This window comes from Pongo abelii, chromosome 2 (genome assembly GCF_028885655.2).
Source record: "Pongo abelii isolate AG06213 chromosome 2, NHGRI_mPonAbe1-v2.0_pri, whole genome shotgun sequence".
NCBI classification, from domain to species: domain Eukaryota; kingdom Metazoa; phylum Chordata; class Mammalia; order Primates; family Hominidae; genus Pongo; species Pongo abelii.
In genome coordinates this window covers 194,220,674-194,243,699 of record NC_085928.1, presented here as the reverse complement: position 1 = coordinate 194,243,699, position 23,026 = coordinate 194,220,674, and the positions used below count along the sequence as shown (strand labels likewise).

General features: G+C 54.5%; 1 protein-coding gene across 2 annotated transcripts; it reads right to left on the bottom strand.

Annotated features, from left to right (window-relative positions):
• Positions 1 to 91: 91 nt before the first annotated feature.
• VWA5B2 (von Willebrand factor A domain containing 5B2) lies at positions 92 to 12,246 on the bottom strand. 2 transcript variants are annotated; one of them, XM_054553075.2, is made up of 19 exons: positions 11,999 to 12,246; positions 11,749 to 11,919; positions 9,281 to 9,512; positions 8,957 to 9,114; positions 8,292 to 8,423; positions 7,934 to 8,058; positions 7,381 to 7,536; positions 6,157 to 6,267; positions 5,868 to 6,076; positions 5,670 to 5,781; positions 5,008 to 5,193; positions 3,947 to 4,118; positions 3,548 to 3,861; positions 2,835 to 3,024; positions 2,385 to 2,729; positions 1,492 to 1,629; positions 1,313 to 1,396; positions 1,016 to 1,233; positions 92 to 930 (listed from the first exon to the last, which is right to left on the bottom strand). In XM_054553075.2, the coding sequence occupies exons 1-19, from the start codon at positions 12,135 to 12,137 to the stop codon at positions 382 to 384; spliced, it is 3,741 nt and encodes a 1,246-aa protein (XP_054409050.2). In that variant the 5' UTR covers positions 12,138 to 12,246; the 3' UTR covers positions 92 to 381. The 2 variants fall into 2 exon arrangements, with proteins under 2 accessions (XP_054409050.2, XP_054409049.2); XM_054553074.2 differs by having other exon boundaries at positions 3,548 to 3,858; positions 8,957 to 9,147; positions 9,293 to 9,512.
• Positions 12,247 to 23,026: the final 10,780 nt, after the last annotated feature.

The following is a 23,026-nucleotide window of genomic DNA, read 5'->3' as shown; positions in this document are numbered from 1 at the left end:
TGTGCAACCTACATGGGGGTGGGGGCAGCTGATGCCTGGTCCAGGCTGTGAGGGACACGTATGGAGCAGATAAAGAATTCACTCAAGCAGTCCTAAGAGGCACTTTATTGCATAGGATTTGGGGACTGTGGCTCTCTACCCTTCCACTGGGCTGCAGGGAGCTCAGAGGATGGAGGGGAGTGTGAGTGGGGTGGGAGGAGCGGGAGAGAGCACAGGCAGGCACTTTTTGTGGGGGCAAGAGGGCTCTAGGGAGGGAGTAAGAAGCAGTGGGGGACAGGCTGGCACCAGCCTACACTTTCCCAGCACCAAGAGGCCAGCCCTGGGCGGCAGTGACTTGAGTGTGTTGGGTGGGGCGCCAGCCCAAGCAGCAGCGGGCGGCCTTCACACGTTCGCTGGGCTGTAGCACAGCAGGTGTAGCTGCAGGTTTTGGTCCCAGTGGCGCAGGAGCAGGAAGAGCCCCCGGGCTGCGGCCTTGAGGGCGGCCAGGTCAAGGCCGTCAGGCAAGTGCTGGGCCCGCAGCCAGCAATCAGCCTTGGCCGCTGTCAGTTCCCACTCGCCGAAGGCAGCGGCGCATCGGTGCTCCAGCCAGGCGAGTGCCACGGCAGTGGCCCAGGTCCGGCCCCGCAGGTCGGTGCCGCCCAGCCCTTCCGCCCCCTCGGAGGCCTCGGTGTCTGAGCCCCGCCCACTGTCCACCTGGCCTGGCCCCTCGGAGCCCGAGCTGGGGGACGGGCTGCAGGAGGCCGTGGCACTGTCACCCTGGCCAACACCAGGGCCCAGAAGTGCCCAGGGCAATGAGGCCGAGGTGGGGCTGAGGCTGGCGCGGTGCACGGCAAAGGGCGAGGCGCGGCAGAGGCGCTCCTGCGAGATGCGCACAGCGGCACAGAAGGGCGCGTCCAGGCGGAAGGAGCCTGGTGCCTCCTGCAGCCGCACCTGAGGAGAGAGGAGGTGGGGGGAGAAGCGAGCTGAGACAGCGCCCGGCCCCGGCGGCGCCACCCTCCACCTCCCGAGTCCTCACCAAGGGCAGGTAGTCATGGTCGCTGCCTTCACTGTTGTTGGCCTGGCCAGGGTCAGGGCTACAGAGTTTGTGACGGCGGCCCATGTTGAGCCGACAGGGAGGACGGAGAGGTGGGCGGTGAGGACCTTCCGTGGGAGTGGCAGGGTCCCCCAAAGCACACTTGGAGCTGCCATTTTGGTCCAAGTCCCAGGCGCCTGCTGGAGAGCCTCTCTGAAGTCCTGCAGTGGGGATCATCAGTGCCAGGGGGCGGTCTCTAAGCCCAGGTGCCCCTACCCTTTCCCTACCTTTGGGTGTTACCTTTAGAGTAGACAACAGTGGGCAGAGGAGCTGCATCTAGATGGCTGTGAGAGGCAGGAGGGGTACCTGGGGGCTCAGCGGGCTCTGCAGGGGCACAGGGGACAGGAGTCAGGTTTGTCCAGGACAGTGGCCAGTGAGGTGAGAGCTGCACCTGAGGGTTCACCAGAAGAGGCCCCTACCTGAGCTGCGCACCTGCAGGGCCCCAGGCAGGACCTCCCTAGTAGTAGCATCCACAGCTACAGGGCAAGTGAAGCAGGAGGGGGCAGAGCTGACCTTACTTGTCTGAAGGGCTCGAAGCCAGCACCTCCGGGCATGGCCTGTGGAACCAAGGAACGGTCTGTGGAGGCCCCGCCACCCATCCTCTACAGAGGGCTCATAGAAAAAAATTGCAGTGTTCTCCCCAGCTTCTCCCTCTATCGACTTTAACAGAGTAGATTGCCTTGCTAGGCCCAGAACCAGCTCAGACTCCCCAACTTTGACAAGAAGTGATCAGGCTGAATCTTCAACCCATAGCAGAGCAAAGGCCTCCTGGCTGCCCAGAAATTCAGCACTCTGGACACCACCCAGAGGAAGCATTAACTGGCACATTTTCCTCCACCTGCTTCTGCACTAATAAAACTTGGAAATGTTCTCGCTCTTCATGATCCAATGTGGTAGCCACTAGTCACATGTGACTATTGAGTACTTCAGCTGTGGCTAGTGCAACTGAGGAAATGAACTTCAAGTATTTTCCTAAATGACAAAGATTTGTTTTTACGCTGTGGGTGCTGTGAATCATGACAGGATCACATTGCCCTCTGTGCTGGCTGCTAGGAAGCTTGTCAGTTCTGGATCTGATCCTTGTAAGAGTATATAACCTCACAGCATGCACCTTTAATATAACCTCATTCTCAGTTTCCTTTTATTTTTACTTTTTCCCATTGTCCCGCTTAATTTTTTATCTTGTCTGTGATGAGCCTCAAATCCTTTGTGATCAAAGCGAGGTATAGAGAGTGATCAAACACACAGACCTCTACCTTTGCTGTTTTTAGCCCATGCCTTTGGGCCCTGACTGGACCCATGAGCAACTCACCCCGGTCAGCTGTGGTCTCTGCCCCTCCTCTGAGGGCCAGCTGCTCATTGTCCCGGACCACAGAGGCTGCCGTCAGCCGATGGAGTGCTTGGTCCCAAGCATCTTCTCTTACAGGAGGTGAGGGAGGCTGTGAGCCATCTCCAGGTCCCCACAGTGTCTCCAGCCCAACACCCACCTCCCAGCACATAGGCTGCTCCCCACACAGGCCCCGGATCACCACATGGCAGCGTGGAGCCTGGGGAGGCACTGCTGGAGGGGCCTCCCCACTAGGAGGCACAGCCGTGAATAAGAAGGGTGGTTCCATCAGCATGTCCCAGTCCATGGGGGCTGGGGAGAGCAGGTTTCCTGGGGAGGCAAGACAGCAGGGGCATGGGCAGAGTGGTCCTCTGGGCTTTACCTCCCCAAGGCCTCCTTGGTGTCTGGGAAACCAGCTCCCCATCCAACACTTACCTGAGTCATCCAGGCCTTGTCCCAATTGTTGGCCTGGCTCAGGACTTGGGCCATCTAGTATTGCACCCAAAGAGGGTTTCCGGGGTCGGCCGGGGACTTGGTTTGCCCGGCCTGGAGGGGATGAGAGGCTTCGGCCAGCCAGAGCCGCTCTGTGCTGACGGCCCAGCACCTCAGTACTCAAGGCCCCCACCTGCATGTGAGATATGGGGGCCACTGGTCAAGGAATGCAGAACCCCTGACCATCATACATGGGTGCACAGCTGGCCCATGCCCCTTGTCTGAAACCCTGGGTGGCTGCTCACCAGCTTGAGGAGGAAGGCCAAGTTCCTTATGGCCTACAGTGACCTCTGACCTTGGCCCCTTCCCAGCATCATCCCACTCCACTCCCTATTTCCCACTTGTGGTTGTTGCTTGTCTCTGTATTTTCGTTTATGTCTTCTCCCTCTCTGCATGGCTAACTCGTGCTTATTCTTCCAGATATGGCTCTGACTTTCCTGACTCTCTCAGGCAGAATTAGTCACCCTGACTTTAAGCCCCCATAATACATGTCCTTGTGCTCATCACTGGTTGTTACATGGTATTATTGTTGGGGATTTACCCACCTTTCTCTCTAGCTAGACTTAATAGTAAACTCTACATAATGTCTGGCACACAGCAGGTGGTAAATAAATATTTGCTGGATACAAGGCGAATGAATGTGGGTTGGATCTCACCTTGAATGGAGCTGGTGTGGGTGCAGGCAGGGGACAGGAGCGGGAGCCTGCAGGTTCTCCCCAGGCCAGACTGCGGCAGCCCTGCTGAGAAGGGGGCTCCAAGGGAGCACTACCTTCGAGGGAGCCAGGGCCCTGTGAGCCTGGGGACTCACTGCTGCCTGTGGAGCCTGGGCCTGGCTCGGGGCTGGCAGAGCAGTGGGTGAGCACATACTGCTCCCGAATGTACGAGGACTGAAAGATGCGGCGCCATATGGCTGTGTCAGAGGGGTTGGGTCCAGGATCCGTGACTGGGTCTGTCAGAGCATCAGTACCTGCTGGGAGGCAGTAGAATGGACCCTAGCCCTGACCCCTCCCAGTGCCCACTCCAATACAGCCACACACATACACCTGGGCACTCACTCCGCTCCGAGTCCCTGGCAGCCCATGGGCTGGACAGTTCTGCTGATACAGTGCCTGTTCCCAGTGGCTCTGAGGTGCCAGTGGGCTCAGTGCCAGGGCTGGCAACAGATGGGGCCTCTTCTGGGGATGGAAACACGGACCCACCCAAGCTCTGCCAGCCAGGCTCTTGGCCCTAGAGAGAATATTATTGGGGAAAAAATTAACTGCAGTTATGTGCTACCTCTTTCCAAACATTTTTAGATGGCTCACAGCAAGAGGCAACAAAGCTAATAAACCAAAAACAAAAGACAAGTACTAAAGAAGGAGGAAGCAAACACGTTCACCGTAAGGGTTAATAGAGCTGCTGGGAAGCTGAGCTTTAAGTTTGGCCCTGAGCTCCCTGGCAGCCAGGCAAAAAAAAGTCTGTTATACAGCTCTCATGATCAAAAAGGAGGAAGCATGCGTAGTTCTTCCAAAGAGATAAGGCTTTTCATTCAAAAATAACTACCATGTCCCCAGCTCCTACTGTGTCAAGTGTTCTGCCAAGAGTATTCACTTTATGACCCCTGATGACAACCACCTGTGAAAAACATCATTTCCATATGAGGAAACGGGTCAGTGAGGTGAAGTGACTTGCTCAAATCAAATGGCTGGTAAGTGACAGAGCTGGGATTAGAGATTGCGCCTAGGTTATGCTCATCCATCACTGAGTGTCCCAGAAAATACGTTGGCTGGTGCTTTCTGTAGGGAACTATGTGAAGCCATGAGCAAGCCTTGACGGAAACCTCATAGCAAATGCGGGTGCTGTTTTCCATGGCTGTGTGCTTTAGTGATCTTGGGTAAAAACTCAGGGGTAACACTTTGCAGGACAACTCAGTGGAAGACTCCATGAAGGGGGCAGGGTGTGGTCATCTTGAGGGGCCCAGTGTGATCTCTGTGGAGCTCTGGGGGATAGTACAGGAGCTTGGTAGACAGAGGCACAGAGAATGGAAAAAGGGTTTGGAAGAGATGCGGGGACTTCAGCCATCCCAGGCCCCCCAACCTCACCCTAGCCCCCCTACCACACCCCAGCCCAGGCCTACCCCTGGTGGGCGGGACCGGAAGCCATCCACCCTGAAGAGTGAGCAGTAACCGAGCAGCTGGTCCCCAGGGTAGAGTGCTGGGATCTCCCGGGGGGTGAGCAGTGCCTCCACAGTGTCCGGCACAAACCAGTCCACAGAGACGTCACTCAAAGCAGGTTCCAGTGCCTTCCGCAGAGCCTGCACCAGCTGTGGGGAGCGGCCACAGGGAAGACACGGGAGGGAAAGAGGTGTCATACGGCCAGACAGAGCGGGAAGGCTGCCCTTCCCCTGATGCCATCTGCCCAGCCCCTGAGCTGGTGAGGCACAGGGCCAGGCTGGGGTCAGGAGAAGGAATGAGGGTAGGAGCAAGCAGGGGGCTGAGTGCTCAGCCCTCAGGATTTGGTCTGTCTCCTGGCCTGAGCTTTGCCACATGGATGGGGCAAGACTGTGAGGACGAGGCTCCGTTCCAGGACTCAATGAGATTCGGAGCGTGGTCAGAGACAGTGTCCTGACACCTCTGGCCATCACAGCACCAACAGCTCTTCCCCTGATTGGAGTGGGGAGAAGGCCTGGTGAGGGTGCCAGGAGCCCCCATGGCCTGCCTGAGTTCTGTTTCAGACTTGATGTGTAACTTGGGAGAAAAACTTCCAGGTGTAGGGAACAGGGCCCAGGCTCAAGCTCACCATGGGCTGCAGCCTCTGCCCAGGCCTCAGGAAGTAGGCCTGACCTCTGCTGAGGGCAGATAAACCCTGGAGCAGCTGGTGGCAGGTGGGCCCCAGCCCAAAGGAGAAGCATCTGATGAAGGAAAGGAAACAGCTGTGATCTTCAGGAGCCCTTTGTGGGGGCTCAATCTTAGGCATCTGGCTCTGCCCATCCCATACCTGGCTGTCCCCCTGTGCCACCTCATGAGCTCCAGGGTTTGGTGGGTAGTGGCAGGCATGGGTGAGGCAGCAGTGAGCAGGAACAGCTGCCGAGGGTAGGCCCTGTGCTGGGGCTGCCCCATGGCCCAGTCCAGAGCAGCCAGCACGTCTGGGGGCCCACTCGGAGCCTGCAGGGTCTCAATGCTCTCGCAGATCAGCTGCACAGCATCCTGGAGAGAGAAGGCACAGGCTGGGACGCACTGGGCTGAAACCTCTCTGTAAGGCCCCCAGATCCCTGGATCACACTCACATCACTGCAAGGCCGGCTCTCTGGGAAGAGTGGCTGCACCAACGTCCCAAACACGGCCAGGTTGATAAGCGTCTGGGGCGGGAGGGACTTCACAGCCAAAACAATGGCATCCTGTGGAGGGCCAGGGAGGGCGGTGTGAGGCCGGCCCCATGGGCCCTGATACAGAGCAAGGGAAGCCAGATCACTGCCTTATCCAGGCTGTTATTCAAGTGAGAGGCTGTGGTAACCTGGGAGAGGCCCTGGGTGTGAGGGAAAGACTGTGCCAGTGAGCCCTCAAGTGTGTGTGAGAGACTGTGTGGGACTCTGGAGGTACACATGACTGTGTGTGGGACTCTGGAGGTACACATGACTGTGTGTGGGACTCTGGAGGTACACATGACTGTGTGTGGGACTCTGGAGGTACACATGACTGTGTGGGGGACTCTGGAGGTAAACATGACTGTGTGGGGGACTGTGGAGGTACACATGACTGTGTGGGACTCTGGAGGTACACATGACTGTGTGTGGGACTCTGGAGGTACACATGACTGTGTGGGGGACTCTGGAGGTAAACATGACTGTGTGTGGGACTCTGGAGGTACACATGACTGTGTGGGACTCTGGAGGTACACATGACTGTGTGTGGGACTCTGGAGGTACACATGACTGTGTGTGGGACTCTGGAGGTACACATGACTGTGTGTGGGACTCTGGAGGTACACATGACTGTGTGTGGGACTCTGGAGGTACACATGACTGTGTGTGGGACTGTGGAGGTACACATGACTGTGTGGGGGACTGTGGAGGTACACATGACTGTGTGGGGGACTGTGGAGGTACACATGACTGTGTGGGACTCTGGAGGTACACATGACTGTGTGTGGGACTCTGGAGGTAAACATGACTGTGTGTGGGACTCTGGGGGTATACATGAAACTTGAGTCTCCCTATGATTGGAGTGACTCCCTGTGACTGAGTGCGAGTCTATGTGTGAAAGGCTCTTGGAATCCTGGAGAGACATGTGTGTGTGAATACGAGCAAGAGAGCGTGACAGTGTCTGTTTGGCGGTTGGAGCAGGGCTGCTGTCTAAGGGAATCCCCTGAGGAGTTGCCATCTGCTTCCTCTTTGGAAGATGGTGTTTGAAGCAACAAGGTAACTCCTGGCTTCGAGAGGCTGCCCTCAGCCCACCTCAGACCCACTGCCCCACCCAACCCCCAGGCCTGCCTACACCACACCCCTACAGGCCTTGTGTGCTGCGCTGCTGCCATCCAAAAGGAAGAGTAGCTCCCGAGTAGCTGTCCCCAGGTGTCCGGGCTTGGAGCTCAGGTCTGGGCAGAAGCTCAGCACCAGCACGGGGTTCAGCAGGATGTCCTTGTGGAAGCGTCGCTGCAGGAACCACACCTGAGCAGGGGAGTCCCAAGTCAGCCTGCGCAAGGCTTAGTGCTACTTTGTTGAGGGTGGGCAGTGGGATTGGCTCTGGGGCCTTTTTCTGTCTGATCCACCCAGAGGGGACATCTTTTTGTAGTAATTCGAATAAAGGCAGGGGCAAAGGCAGGTGGCTGTCTTCTGTTTATATCAGACCTAGCCTCCATCCTCTGAGACACACCCCAGAGAGATTCACATCCTCCCTCCAATGACAATACTCATCTGTCCTCTGCGATGGTTGGTGGCAGCTGCGGAGAGATCTTGCTGAGAAAAGAGGCCTCCCCGCACCCATCCCAATGTAAGCCTGCTTGCCTGCTCCTCGTGCACAAACGCAGCCAAGGCTGGGGGCCAGGCCAGGCTCCTATGGCGGTACCTGCCGGTCCCCATCACTGTCCCTTCGCTGTAGCCTCTGGAAATCTCGGCGGGCCCTTACCCGGGCCTCATATTCTGCTGAGCTCAGGCTGCCGCCCTCCAGCATCAGGTGTGGCTGATGGGGCTCTGAGAGGAGAGGACACAATTCTGTCAAGGAAGTCCCTGCCTCTGGACCCCAAGTGCCCAGTTTCACTGTCTAGAAGGAGCCTGCAGGTCCAGCCTTCCTGCACCACAGGCTCCGCCCTCACAGATGACTCCGTCCATCTGGCTGGGGCCCAGAAACCTGCACTTAAGAAATGCATCCCCCATTCATACAGAAGCAGGTCAGAGCCGGCCCACGGTGTGTCCCAGTCTCTCACCACTGGGGTGCAGCAGGATCTCCAAGGCCCGGTCACAGTGGTGGCCCTCTGCCAGTGTGACACAGATGGTGGCTGCAGAGCTGGCATGAGGGGGGGCATCTGCCCGCAGAGCATGAGAGGGGCTCTCCAGGCCTGAGGGACACAGAGGCAGGAAGGGGAGATGCAGCCATCACACCTTCCCAGGGACAGCAACTGTTGGCAGGGGTCATGGCTGATTCAGTCAGCTCTCAGAGTCTGATCTCTAGGGGGTCAGATGGACGAGGAAGGATGTGCCTGCTTTCATGGACTGGGAAGTTGATTCCAGCGGGGTTTCTGGCAGGTCGAAGAGTCAAGCATCAGCCAGGTGCTGATTTAGCATCCGCCCCCCAACTTCTGCGTAAGGAAAACCTACTTCATCACGGGTACTGGTCCCATTGTAAGTATTTCTCTTCCCACTGGTGGGTGGGATGAGATATAAATAAATTACCTTGATAAAATTAGGGGTGTGTGTGTTGGGTAGAGGTGACCAGGGGGTGCTCCCACTGCTAACCCGGATGTTGCGGAGGCTTGGGTCCCTGTCTTTTTGTCCTGTGTCCCTCCTATCCCTGAGCCTTATTTCCCTTCCAGTCACTACACTGGGCGGAGTGGGCATCTGAAAAGAGGGCAGGCCAGCCAGATGCACCCACCTGCAAGCAGGCATGGCCCAGTCACCAGCATCTCGAAGGAGAAGGTATATGGGGCAGGGCAGCGGGCAGGGCCTGAGAACACGTCCTGAGGGGCAGCCGGCTCCTCCCAGGCCAGCCCTTCCTCCTGAGGGCTGCCCACCCCGAAGCAGCTGGTGGGGCTGGAAGGGAGCATGAGGAGGGTCACTGGGCCACTGTGAAGGCCCCTAACCCCTCCGGCTGACTGGCCCCAGCCCTTCCTCACCCTTCCCATCCCTGGGTACCCTGTCAGTGCCCCCTCACCCGCACTAGACCCAGAGAAGCCGAGGGAGGGACGAAGAGAATCACCATAGGCCCAACCTGTCGTCACAGAGCCCCGGAGGCCTGGGGGGCCCCGGCGGGCCTGGCGGGGCCAGCGGGGTGAGCACAGTGGGCAGGGCCACATGCAGCACCCCGTCAGGCCTTGAGGGCAGCTCCCGGCTGCTGTGCAGGGTCACCGTCATGGTGCCAGCCGCGGCGATAAGGCCTGTGGGCAGCACCAACGTGGACCGGGCCTGGGCCAGATCCAAGACAAGATGACCTATGATGGGTGAGAAATGGGGTCAGAGCACTCTGGAAGCAGAGGAGAGGGAGGAAGCTAGAGGTGGGAACAGGCATTGGGTCAGGGAGCCTGGGCAAGGGGGACTTTGCGTGTTGGCACTAGGCTAATGCATTGGTGACGCAGGATGGAGGCATGAGATGAATGATGGCAGGAGAGGCAGACTAACTGTGAACTGATCTGGCTGTCATCAGGCAAGTGCGCAGTGACATCCTTGCTAATGGAAGGCTGAGGAGAAGGGGCCATTTCCACTCTCAAGGCCCTGGGAATACCCACACCCTCCACCCCTCTCCCCCTGCCTGCCTCTTTCCATTCAACCCTTGGCCACCATCCCTTGTGGACAGACATCTCCCTGTGGCCTGGGACCCCACTCTGCTCATAAATTTCCTGCTCCTGAACCATCAGGAGCTCCCCCATTGCCCACTAAGGTGGCTCCAGAATTCTCTACTCCTCCCGGGCAGGAGGAATAGAGAAGCAGGAAGCAGGCTGGAGGACATAAAGCTCCATTTGCACACCGCACACACTGTTTTATTTAGCTCCTAGGTTTGTTTGGGGACTGGTGGGGCTGCTAAAGGAATAATGACCAGCCATGTACAGTGGCAGCTGTGTACACCACCGACATGGTCTGGCCCCAGCCCACCTTCACAGCCCTACTGTACCTCACTTCCTCACAACGACCAATTGTTCATCCTTTCAATAAATACTTGCTGAATAACTGAAGGGAAGAAAAAGATGGAAGGAAAGAAAGAAAGGGGCTTCCATCCCAGCCAGCTGACACAGTGGAGACAGCACAGCATCAAGTTTTAAATATCAGCTCGGAGACCTCTAATTGAGTCCTTTGGCAGCTCTGTTGTTCTGAGGAGCCTGTTTCCTCATCCATAAAGTAGGGATCATAATAACTCTGTGATTGTGGTGAGGAACAAATGAGGCAATGTATGCAAAGCACCTGCTATGACTTTCATCCCCCATAACAGGAGGAAGGGGGATTATCCCCCTTCCGTCTCCCATAACAGGAAGAAGCCTGCATTACCCACTACTTGGGATTCAAATGAGGTGATACTAGCAATTGTAAACTGTAAATCACTATAAACATGAGATATTTTATTGTCATTACCCATTGTAACCTACTTATAAGCATTTGCTTATACTGTTGCCCCTACCTTCCACTTAACTGGGTCCTACACTTTCTTGCAGTCAAATGCTGGCTCTACCTCCTTCTGGAACATTCCTGGGGCCTCAGCCCAGAGCTCACTCTAGCCTCTAACCATAAGTCTCTAACCTGCTGGGCTTATGCCAGCTCTCAACACCACTGGATTCTGTTCCTCTTCTTCTTACCTGGATTGTAAATCCCCTGGGCAGGAATCAAAGGCATGTATGAATGAATCAATGAAAGAACCAGGTGCAAGCACAGCACACAGCACAGGGCTGGGCTTCTGTCCCTTCCCCGGGCACTCGCCGGGCCTCATAATGCCAGGTTCTGTGTGAGGTGCTGGGATTCGGAGATGCTCCAGCGGGGAGACAGACAGGCAGATCTGTGACAATGACTCCCCCTGTAAGTGCCATAACGAGGGGGCACAAAAGGCTGGGGAACCAGGAAACAGTGCAGCTATTTGTGGGGGAGTCAGGGAGGGTTTCCCTAGGAGTGACGTTTAGTGGATCTTAAAGGACAAGTAGGAATTTGCTCAATAGAAGATGGGAAGACAGAGCAGAGAGGTGGGAAGGGACCTGACAGTCAGTGTGGCCAGTAGCAGTAGTACCTGGTGTATGGGGTCGCGGGGAGAGGGATGGAATGGGGTGAGAGTGAGGGCCTTGGCTGCTAGGCACAGGAGTCTACACTTGATCCACTGGCCCACGCGAGGCCGGGCTGAGGTGTGCAGCCTAAAAAAGTAAGGGGCCGGAGGGACCACCTGGGGAGAAGGCTCCCTTTGCAGCCCCCTAGAGAGACCGGTCTCCTGGGCTGTAAGGGCTGCTGGCGCCCCCGCAAGCCCTGTGCTGCCTGCCGTGTCTGTCTCCCAGGCTGTGAACCTCCGGGCCATGTTCTCCCAGCACCTGGCGCAGGTCAGGTGCCCAGCCCACGACTGTTGAATACCAGGATGAGCCAATGAATGCGCAAGGCAGTGCCCGGAGGAAGGCGGGGGACGGGCGGAGGCCGAGCGGGTGCGGGAGCCTGAGCTGCGCCCGGCCTTCAGGAGCGCGGGTGCGGGCGCGCGGGACTCACCCTGCGCGCAGCGGCGGGGCGTCGGGGTCCCCAACCCGGGGCCCAGAGCGCGGCAGCAGGCGGCCTGCGAGCGGCGCCGGCTCTGCAGCTGGAAGGAGACGCGCCGTCCGGCGGCCTCGGCCTCGAAGCCGGACACCACCTCGGCCTCGGCCAGCGGGTACACGAACACGCCTGGGGAGGACGGCGGGAGGCGGCGTCGGACCCTGCCCGGCGCACCCCCCGCCCCGCCCGCGCCCCACCCGGGCCTCACCGTCCACCGGCTGCGGCTGCGGGTTGCGGTAGGTGAGCCGGGCCCGCACGCTGAGGCAGGGGCCGTTGGCGCAGGCCCGGACCCAGGAGTCCGTGAGCGGCAGCGGCGTCCAGCTGGAGGGGCAGTACAGGCCGGGCATGGCGCCGGGAGGCGGGCCCTGCGGGAACCGGCCGGGGAAGCTGGGCGCAGGGTGACGGGACGCCCACCCCGCGCTCCAGAGGCCAGCGCGAGAGTCTCACTCCAGCACCCGGACGGGGCCTGCCGGGGCGCGAGGCCGAGCGGGAGCTCCTGAGGGCGACAGGTGGCGGGGGAGATAAGGGGGCGACAGGCGTGGTGGCGAGGAGGGCATCCTCACGCGTTACCTGGCAGCCGGGCCGCGGGGGGTTAATGATTAACGCGCGCTTCGGCGCCCAGCCGTCCCGCCGCGGCTCCCCCGGGGGTGGGGGCGGTCACAGCTGTTCCACCGCCCACTCCCAACCTCCCAGCCACCCCCGTACCTGCCGGCCCCCCGGGGCTCCCCGCGGCCGCCAGCTGTCGGAAGCGGCGCGGGTGGAGATGGAAGATGCTCCGGGAAGGCGGAGGTTTAAAGGGCCCGAATCCCCCCGGAGGCCCCCGGCCCGGCGAGGGATCGCGGGGGCAGGGTGGATGGGGCGCCGAAAGGGCCTCGGTCTTTCTTTCCCTGGTGCCTCATCCGACGGGGGTGCTGGCCGGAGTGGAGGGGTTAAGGGTGGGAAGAACGAGCTGGGAAAGCGAAAAGAGGGGGTCTTTGGGAGGCAAGCCCGGGAGAGGTGTCGGGCCAGGGAGAGTCCGTGGGCGCCGCCAGGGCACCGCTCCCCACCCCGGCAGAGCTGATGTGGGAGGAGGGGGCACCTGCAGTCGCCGCGGCCCGCGCAGGGGATGCCGCGGGCTGGCTCTGGGGATCGCCCCCCTCCCTGTGGCAGTCTCAGCCTCACCGTCGTGTCCTCCGCGGAGTTCTAGGTGCCCACGGGATCCGTGTGGGTGGTGCCGCCTCTGCGCCCCGGGTGGCCCTCGGTCCCGGCACCTGCCGGCCGCCAGCTCGCGACTGTGGCTGCAGCGGCTCTGAGTCCCCGCAGGGGCGCGGGCCCTGCCGGCGGTGGTCCCGCCCCCGTTCCGAGAGGCCGCCCCTCCAGCCTGCCGTGGCCCCGCCTGCTGCTGCTGCGGTGGGGCTGGCGCTCCCCCCTCCTTCGGGCGCGGTACCGCCTCCGCGCCAGCGGCGGCAGCCCGAGCCAGACTGGGCACCGCAGTGCAGGGACCGCGTCCCCGCCGCCGCACGGATCCCCGTCACTGCAGGACCGAGGCCTCAGAGACCCCACCCTTTCCATTCTTCAGGAATCAGGCGTCCTGCAAGTGCCACCGACACTGCCGCGACCCCAGCTATCCATTACCACGACGGCATCCCATTCCCCAGCCCACCCCACCCCCTGCCCTGGGTGGTTTCCCATCGCTGCAGAGACCCTCCCTCCTGACTGCAGCGAACCCCCCAGCCCCCCATCACCGTCACCACAGGACTCTTCCCCCAAGAAGCTGGCCCCTTTCCTTTGCAAAGTGCTCTTCATCACTGCAGAAAACCTCCCCCATCCCTGCAGGTACTTTTAGTTCATGCAGCCATTTCAGTGACCACTCACTCCAAGCAGGGATTCCTCTTCGCTGCAGCGACCTCCTCCCACCCCCAAGCAGCCGGCCTTGGCATCGCTGCAGTGCCAACCCCCCACTTCTGCTGGGGTGGGAGGGTATGCACGATGGCGCCCTCAGCCTATAACCCCTTGGTCTCTTCAGCTGTGCGGGCCTTGGGAGTGAAGACTTCCAGCCTGAAGAGCCTTCTTATGGCTGCAGACCGTCCCCTCATAGCAGTGACCCCCACCCATCACCGCAGCCCTGAAGAGAAAACATCTCTGCTTGTCAGGAGGGCCCCTTGTTATTGGCAGACTTTGCATGTGCTTGACAGTGTTATGCTGTCAAAAAGTAGGAAGGTCCGGAAAACCTCTCCCAGGACCCCCAAGGAAGAGTCTGAGAGCCCTGGGGAAGTGAGAGGAGATGACCATGTTTGGGGATCATCCATGTAAGCTTTTTGGCAGATGCCATACTGAGATTCTGCAGAGAGAGCTTGAGGAGAGCTGGGGGTGGAGGACAGCCAGTAGGAAGTGAGCTTTCGAGTGGGGCCCATGGTTCTCACTCCTCTGCATTAACTCTCTCCTTCTGATTTCAATCACTATCACGCATTAACTCTCTCCTTCTGATTTCAATCACTATCACCAGTGATCATCCCCCGGGGGGATCCCTGCCTCCTTGAGCATCTGAGTCCTCAACCCCAACCATCTCCTTTGCTCACCCCACTTAGCATGGTGGAGGGAGCTTGACCTTTTCCCAGGGAATTTCATGGGTGGAAATGCACAGGAATGATACAGGGAGCACAGACACAGTCACACATACCCAACACACAGGGAGCTCCAGCTGGGTCCTAGCCCTCTTTCCATACTGCCTGGGCCATGGTTCCATTCACCTCTCTCCCCCTTTCTCTACTGAGTCTGTTTCTCAGCTTCATCCTGAACGAGGGTCCCTCTTTCAGGCCTAGGGAGAAACAGTGGATGGGCTGATGGTCCCTCCAGGTGATCCAGGGCCTCAGGTAGGAACAGCCCTGGCCCTGAGGGCCTCACAAAAGTCCAGGCAGTGGCCACCTTTCCACAAGCACCTTGTGCTCTGCCTCTTCTACAAATGAACCAAGAGCTGCATGTAGCCCTTGGACAAACACGAGCTTGCAAATAGCAGTCATTAGGGAGGTCTCCGACACATGGAAATGGAAAAAGAGGTCCTTCTGATTGGTCCTGAGGAGAGCTTGGATGTAAGACAGCCTCCCAGGAAGACAGCATCCCTATCAGAGACCAGACACACATATTGACAGAAGCCAAACTTTGCTGCAAAGCTGGACCAGCCCTGAGATCTTGCTTGGAAGGCCGCCTTAGCTGAGGCAAATGGAGGGAGAGACAGGTGAATGGCTCCACAAAAAGCACAGGGCACCCTGCAGGATGAGGAGCAGGGGGTGGGGAGCCACTGCTGGCTGCCTGGCACCTTGGGTTGGGGTAGTAAGAAGGGTCTCTGAGGTCCAGCTGGAAGGCCCTCTGGTGGTGAGGCAGCAGCATGACAGCCAAGGGCAGAAGGGGACAGCACAGGAACAAGGTTCCAGGAGGAGATCCGAGGCCGGGCTGAGGGATAGCATGGGGTGGGCTACGTGGAAGTCATAGGAGAATAGATGATATAGATGATATACATATAGATATAGATATATAGATATATTTTTTGTAACAGAGTTTCGCCCTGTCGTCCAGGCTGGATTGTAGTGGAGCGATCTCGGCTCACTGCATGCAACCTCTGCCTCCCAGGTTCAAGTGATTCTCCTGCCTCAGCCTCCTGAGAAGCTGGGATTACAGGCGAGCACCACCATACCCCGGGTAATTTTTTGGATTTTTAGTAGAGACAGGGTTTCACCATGTTGTCCAGGCTGGTCTTGAACTCCTGAGCTCAGGCAATCTGCCTGCCTCAGCCTCCCAAAGTGCTAGGATTACAGGCGTGAGCCACCGCGTCTGGCCCATAGGAGGATATTGAGCTGAAAAGACTTAGCCTCTGCCTAGGAGAGTCTCACGCTTTAGTGAAAGGGGCAGACAAATAGGAAGTTACAGTAGCTTGAGATAAGTGCTGCATTACAAGAGTAATGGATGTTATAAAAGCTTTTAACTGGCTGGCGGTGGCTCACACCTGTAATGCCAGCACTTCGGGAGCCTAAGGGAGGAGAATCCCTTGAGGCCAGGAGTTCAAGACCAGCCCAGGCAACATAGTGAGACCCCCCCCATCTCTAAAAAAAATAATAATAAATAAATAAATAAAAAGAAAATAAAAAATTAGCCAGATGTGGTGGTGTGTGCCTGTAGTCCTAGCTACTTGGGAGGCTGGGACAAGAGGATCCCTTGAGTTTAGGAGTTCAAGGTTACAATGACCTATGATTGTACTTCATTGCACTCCAGCCTGGGCAACAAAGCCAGACTCTGTTGCTAAAAAAAATTAATTAAGGCTTGGCATAGTGGCTCATGCCTATAATCCCAACAACTTGGGAGGCTGGGGCAGGAGGATCACTTGAGCCCAGGAGTTCAAGACCAGCCTGGGAAACGTGGCAAAATCCCATCTCTACAAAAAATTTAAAACTTAGCCGGGTGTGGTGGCACATGCCTGTAGCCCCAGCTACTTGGGAGGCTGAGGTGGGAGGAGTGATTGAGCCCAGGAGGTTGAGGCTGCAGTGAGCTGTGATTGAGCCACTGCACTCCAGCCTGAGTGACAGAGCAAGACCCTGTCTCAAAAACAAAAAAAGTGTTAAAAAAATTTTTTAATTTATTATTATTTTTTTTTTGAGACAGAGTCTCTCTCTTGTTGCCCAGGCTGGAGTGCAATGGTGCAATCTCGGCTCACTGCAACCTCCGCCTCCCAGGTTTAAGCGATTCTCCTGCCTCAGCCTCCCAAATAGCTGGGATTACAGGTGGCTGCCACCACGCCCGGCTAATTTTGTATTTTTAGTAGATATGGGGTTTCACCATGTTGGTCAGGTTAGTCTCAAACTCCTGACCTCAGGTGATCTGCCTACCTCGGCCACCCAAAGTGTTGGGATTACAGGCGTGAGCCACCATGCCCGGCATTTTAATTTTTAAATTGACAAATATTGTATATATTTATAATGTATTGTGGCCACCAAGGTCCCTGTCCAGACATCTGCTCACCTTAGCCACCACCATGCTGGCCTGCAGAGTGCTGCTTTTCCTCTGATCTGGCCCAAGAGGGAAGATTCAAACTCGGCTCCCAGGATGCCACTGCCCAGACTGGGGATAGAACATATCAATAAATCTTAACTGGCCTGGCAAGATGGCTCATGCCTGTAATCCTAGCACTTTGGGAGGCCAAGGCAGGAGGATCCCTTGAGCCCAGGAGTTCGAGACCAGCCTGGACAACATAGGGAGACCCTGTCTCCATAACAATTAAAAATAATAAAAAAAAAGTCTTAACCAAGGGTGGTGGTGATGTGGGGAATAGGGTGAACCTGAGGGAACCGACTTAGAAAATGGCACTCAGCCAGATCTTCTTGTTGCAAAGCACAACTCAATTATCTCCTGCTTGTGGGCTGCCTGTCGGCCCTTGGAGGGCAGAGGTCTTGTTTCCCCAAACTATAGATGATCTACCCTCTCAGATTGGAGCTCCAGAAGAGACATTCCTAGAGAAAAAGAGGAATTTTGCCTCTTGCTGTCTAAAGCTTGACTTCCAAAATCCCTGCCTGAAACCCAAATTGGAAGATGGTTTAGTTCATTCATTTGTTCACTCAAGAAATATTTCTTGTTGAAGCCTGTGATGTGCTAGAGCTGGAACCGCAGCAGAAAACAAGACAGTGGTAGGCCCCTCACCTCAAGAAAGACATCAAACAATTAAACAATTAATTTTTAAACTGTGTATTTCAAAATAACTTCAAAACTTCTACAAACGTTGCAAATAAAGCATTTTTTTCTGAACCATTTCAAATTAAGTTTTACACATCCTACCTCTTTACCCCTAAACACTTCGGTTTGTCTTTTCTTTTCTTTCTTTTTTTTTTTTCAGAGACAGGGTCTCACTCTGTCACCCAGGCTGGAGTGGAGTGGCACAATCATAGCTCACTGCAGTCTTGAACTCTTGAGCTCAAAGGATCCTTTCTCCTTGGCTTCCCAAAGTACTGGGGTTACAGGTGTGAGTCACCATGCCCAGCCAGTTTGTGTGTGTGTGTGGGTAGTTTTTAAAATTTGTTTGTTTGTTTGTTTTGAAACACAGTCTCACTGTTTTGCCCAGGCTGGAGTGCAATGGCTCAATCTCAGCTCACTGCAACCTCCGCCTCCTGGGTTCAAGTGATTCTCATGCCTCAACCTCCAGAGTAGCTGGGACTACATGTGCACGCCAGAATGCCTGGCTAATTTTTGTGTTTTTGTTTTTATTTTTATTTTTTGAGATGGAATCTCACTGCGTCGTCCAGGCTGGAGTGCAGTGGCGCGTGCGCAATCTCAGCTCACTGCAACCTCCACCTCCCAGTTCAAGCGATTCTCCTGCCTCAGCCTCCCGAGTAGCTGAGAATACAGGCACCCACCAACATGCCCAGCTAATTTTTGTATTTTTAGTAGAGACAGGGTTTCACCAAGTTGGTCAGGCTGGTCTCAAACTCCTGACCTCAAGTGATCTGCCTGCCTCAGCCTCCCAAATTGTTGGGATTATAGGCGTGAGCCACCGCTCTCAGCCTTTAAGAGTCTTTTACTGGGAGTAGTTTCTCCTTTTTGTCTTTTGTGATACTGACACATTTGAAGAATACTGGCCAGTTGTTTTGTAGAATGTCCCTCAGTTTGAGTTTGTCTGTTGTTTCCTCATAATTAGATTCAGGATATGCACTTTCTGTAGGAACACCACATAAGTGACGTTGTATCCTTCTCACTATATCTCATTGGGAGGATGTACATGTCAGTTACTGTTACTGGCGATTTTAACTTTGATCCTTTCAATGAGGTGGTGTGTTAGGGTTCTCCAGAGAAAACAGAACCAACAGAGAGAGACAGAGAGAGAGAACACGTATATATAAAATAAGGAATTGGCTCGTGTGCTTGTACAGGCAAGTCCAGTGCGGGCTGGCAGGCTAAAGACCCAGGAGACCGGATGGTGCAGATGAAATTTGGAGGCAGCGTGCTGGAGAATTTCCTCTTTCTCATGGAGGTCCATCTTTTTGTTCTGTTCAGGGCCTCAAGTGATTAGATGAGGAACATTGTGAAGGTCAACTCTGGGTCTTAGCTTGACTAAATTAAGGAAGACCTATTCAGAAGCCGGGGCCGGGCACGGTGGCTCACGTCTATAATCCCAGCACTTTGGGAGGCCGAGGTGGGCAGATCACCTGAGGTCAGGAGTTTGAGACCAGCCTGGCAAACATGGAAAAACCCTGTCTCTATTAAAAATGCAAAAATTAGCCGGGTGTCTCTATTAAAAATTTAAAAAAAAAAAATTACAACTGTAATCCCAGCTGAGGTGGGAGAATTGCTTCAGTCTGGGAGGCGGAGGTTGCCATGAGCTGAGATCACGCCACTGCACTCCAGCCTGGGTGACAGAATGAAACTCCATCTCAAAAAAAAAAAAAACAAAAAAAAGAAGCCTGACTATAGTCTGGAAAAAAAAAGAAGACTAGAGAAGTGGTAAAGCATTCCTTCTGGGTGCATCTGTGAGGGTGTTTCTAGAAGAGACTGGCATGTGAGTAAGTGGACTGAGTAGGGAAGATCTGCCCTCAACGTGGGAGGGCACCATCCAATCTGCTGGTGGCCCAGAGAGAACAAAAAAGGAGAGAAAAGAATTTCCTCTGTCTCCTTCTCCTGGAGCTGGGACACTCCATTTCCTGCCCTTGGACATCAGAACTCTAGGCTCTCTGACCTTGGGACTTACACCAGAGGCCTCCCAGGTTCTCAGGTTGTCAATGGCCTCAAACTGAGACTTACGCCATTGGCTTCCTTGGCTGTAGGCCTTCGGACTTGGACTTGGACTTGGACTCGGACTGCCACATCCCAGGGTCTCCAGCTTGCAGAGGGCTGGTTGTGGGATTTCTCAGCCTCCATAGTCATGTGAGCTAATTCGCCTAATAAATCCCCTTTCATCCATTTATCTATTTATCTGTCCATCCATCCATCCATCCATCCATCCATTCATCCATCATCTATCTCCTATTGGTTCTGTCTCTCTGGAGAATTGTGACTCATACACCCACCCACATTCTGGAGGGCAATGTGCTTACTCAAAATTCACCAATTTCAGTGTTAATCTCATTCAAAAACACTTCAAGTTGACACATAAAATTAACCATCACGGGTGTTGCTTGCCAGATTTCTCCACTATAATGCTACTATTTTTCTTTTTATAATTAAATAAGTACATTTGTAGGGAGACAATTTGATTGTATGTAACTATTCTAATCGTCATCAAAATTTCACCCACCAGTTTTAGCATCCATTAATTACCTAAATAATATTTTACATAGTTTTATTGAGGTATAATTTACATGTAGTAAAATGCACTATTTTTTATTGTGGTAAAATATACATAACATAAAATTTGCCATTAGTGATATTTAGCACATTCGCAATAGTGATTGATTGATTTTTTTTTTTTTTTTTTTTTGAAATGGAGTCTCACACTGTTGCCCAGGCTGGAGTGCAATGGAGCCATCTGGGCTCACTGCAACCTCTGCCTCCCGGGTTCAAGCAATTCTCCAGCCTCAGCCTCCCAAGTAGCTGGGATTACAGGCACCTGCCACCACACCTGGCTAATTTTGTATTTTTATTAGAAATGGGGTTTCACCATGTTAGCCAGGCTGGTCTCAAACTCCTGAACTCAGGCGACCTGCCTGCTTTGGCCTCCCAAAGTGCTGGAATTACAGGCATGAGCCACCACTCCTGGCCCCATTCACAATATTGTGCACTCATTCACCACTATCTAGCTCCAGAACATTTTCCTCACCCCAAAAGGAAGCCTTGTATCCATTAAGCAGTCACTCTCTATTTCCCCTCTTCCCAGTCCCTAAAAACCACCAATATGGCTGTCTCTGTAGTTTTGCCTATTCTGTATATTTCATATTAATGGAATCCTATAATATGTGACTTTTTGTGTCTGGTTTCTTTCATTTAGTATAGTGTTTTCAACATTCATCCACATTGTAGTATGAATCAGTTTATTCCTTTTTTTTTTGAGATGGGCTTTCATTCTTGTTGCCCAGGTTGGAATGCAGTGGCATGATCTCGGCTCACTGCAACCTCTGCCTCCCGGGTTCAAGCAATTTGCCTACCTCAGCCTCCCGAGTAGCTGGGATTACAGGCATGCGTCACCACGCCCAGCTAATTTTTTTGTATTTTTAGTAAAGACGGGGTTTCTCCATGTTGGTCAGGCTGGTCTCAAACTCCTGACCTCAGGTGATCTGCCCACCTTGGCCTCCCAAATTGCTGGAATGACAGACGGGAGTCACCGCACCTGGCCAGTTCATTCCTTTTTATGGCTAAATAATATTCCATTGTATGGATATCCCACATTTTATTTATCCATCTATCTGTAAATAGAAGTTTGGGTTGTTTCCACCTTTTGGCTATTGTGAATAATGTTGCTATGAACACTGGTATGTAAGTTTTTGTTTGAACAACTGCTTTCAGTTATTTTGGGTGTACACCCAGGAATAGAATTGCTAGTTCAGTGAATAATTTTGTGTTTAACTTGTTGAAGTTTTCCACACCAGTTGGACAATTTTACATTTCTATCAGCAATGTGTAAGGGTTTCTATTTCCCCACAGCCTCGCCAACACAAATCCAAACCTCAGTTTATTTATTTATTTTTTGAGATGGAGTTTCGTTCTTTTTGCCCAAGCTGGAGTGCAATGGCATGATCTCGGCTCACTGCAACCTCCGCCACCTGGGTTCAAGTGATTCTCTCCCACCGCAGCCTCCCGAGGAGCTGGGATTACAGGTGCCTGTCACCACGCCTGGCTACTTTTGTATTTTTAGTAGAGACAGGGTTTCACCATGTTGGCCAGGCTGGTCTGGAACTTCAGACCTCAGGTGATCCACCTGCCTCAGTCTTTCCAAATGCTGGGATTACAGGTGTGAGCCACCGCACCCAGCCAAAACCTCGATTTATTGTTTTGTTATTTTATAGATCATACTTTTGGTATCATGTCTAATAGCTTTTCACTAAGCCCTACATCCAAGATATTTTCTTCTAGTTAGCTTATAAAAGTTTTATAGTTTTACATTTAAATCTTCGACCCATTTGAAATAACTTTTGTATAAGGTATGAGGTTTAGGTCAAGTTTTTGTTTGTTAATTTTGTCTATGGATATCCGATAGCTCCAGCACCACTTGTTGAAAAGACAAGGGCACGGTGGCTCATTCCTGTAATCCCAGCACTTTGGGAGGCCGAGGAGGGCGGATCACCTGAGGTCAGGAGTTCGAGACCAGCCTGACCAACATGGAGAAATCCCATCTCTACTAAAAATACAAAATTAGCTGGGCGTGGTGGTGCATGCCTGTAATCCCAGCTACTCAGGAGGCTGAGGCGGGAGAATCGCTTGAACCCAGGAGACAGAGGTTGCGGTGAGCTGAGATCGTGCCATTGGACTCCAGTCTGGGCAACAAGAGCGGAATTCTGTCTCAAAAAAAAAAAGAAAAGAAAAGGCCAGGCACGGTGGCTCCCACCTGTAATTTCAGCACTTTGAGAGGCCGAGGCAGGAGGAATGCTTGAGACCAGAAGTTTGAGATCAGCCTGGGCAACATGGTATATAAAAACATCTCATGTGTCCCGTAGATATATACACCTGCTATTTACCCACAATAATTAAAAAAGGAAAATTAGTCAGCTGGCCAGGCGTGGTGGCTCATGCCTGTAATCCCAGCATTTTGGGAGGCCGAGGTGGGCAGATTACTTGAGGCCAGGAGTTTGAGGCCAGCCTGGGCAACATGGTGAAACCCCGTCTCTACAAAAAATACAAAAATCAGCTGTATGTGGTGGTGCAGACTGAAGTGGGAGGATTGCTTGAGCCTGGGAAGCTGAGGCTTCAGTGAGCCATGATCCCGCCACTGCACTCCAGCCTGGGCAACAGAGCGAGGTCCTGTCTCAAAAAAAAAAAAAAAATGGCCGGGCATGGGGGCTCACGTCTGTAATCCCAGCACTTTGGGAGGCTGAGGTGGGCAGATCACGAGGTCAGGAGATCGAGACCATCCTGGCTAACACGGTGAAACCCCGTCTCTACTAAAAATACAAAAAATTAGCCGGGCGTGGTGGCGGGCACCTGTAGTCCCAGCTACTTGGGAGGCTGAGGCAGGAGAATGGCGTGAACCCGGGAGGCGGAGCTTGCAGTGAGCCGAGATCGCGCCACTGCACTCCAGCCTGGGCGACAGAGCGAGACTCCGTCTCAAAAAAAAAAAAAAAAAAAATAGTAA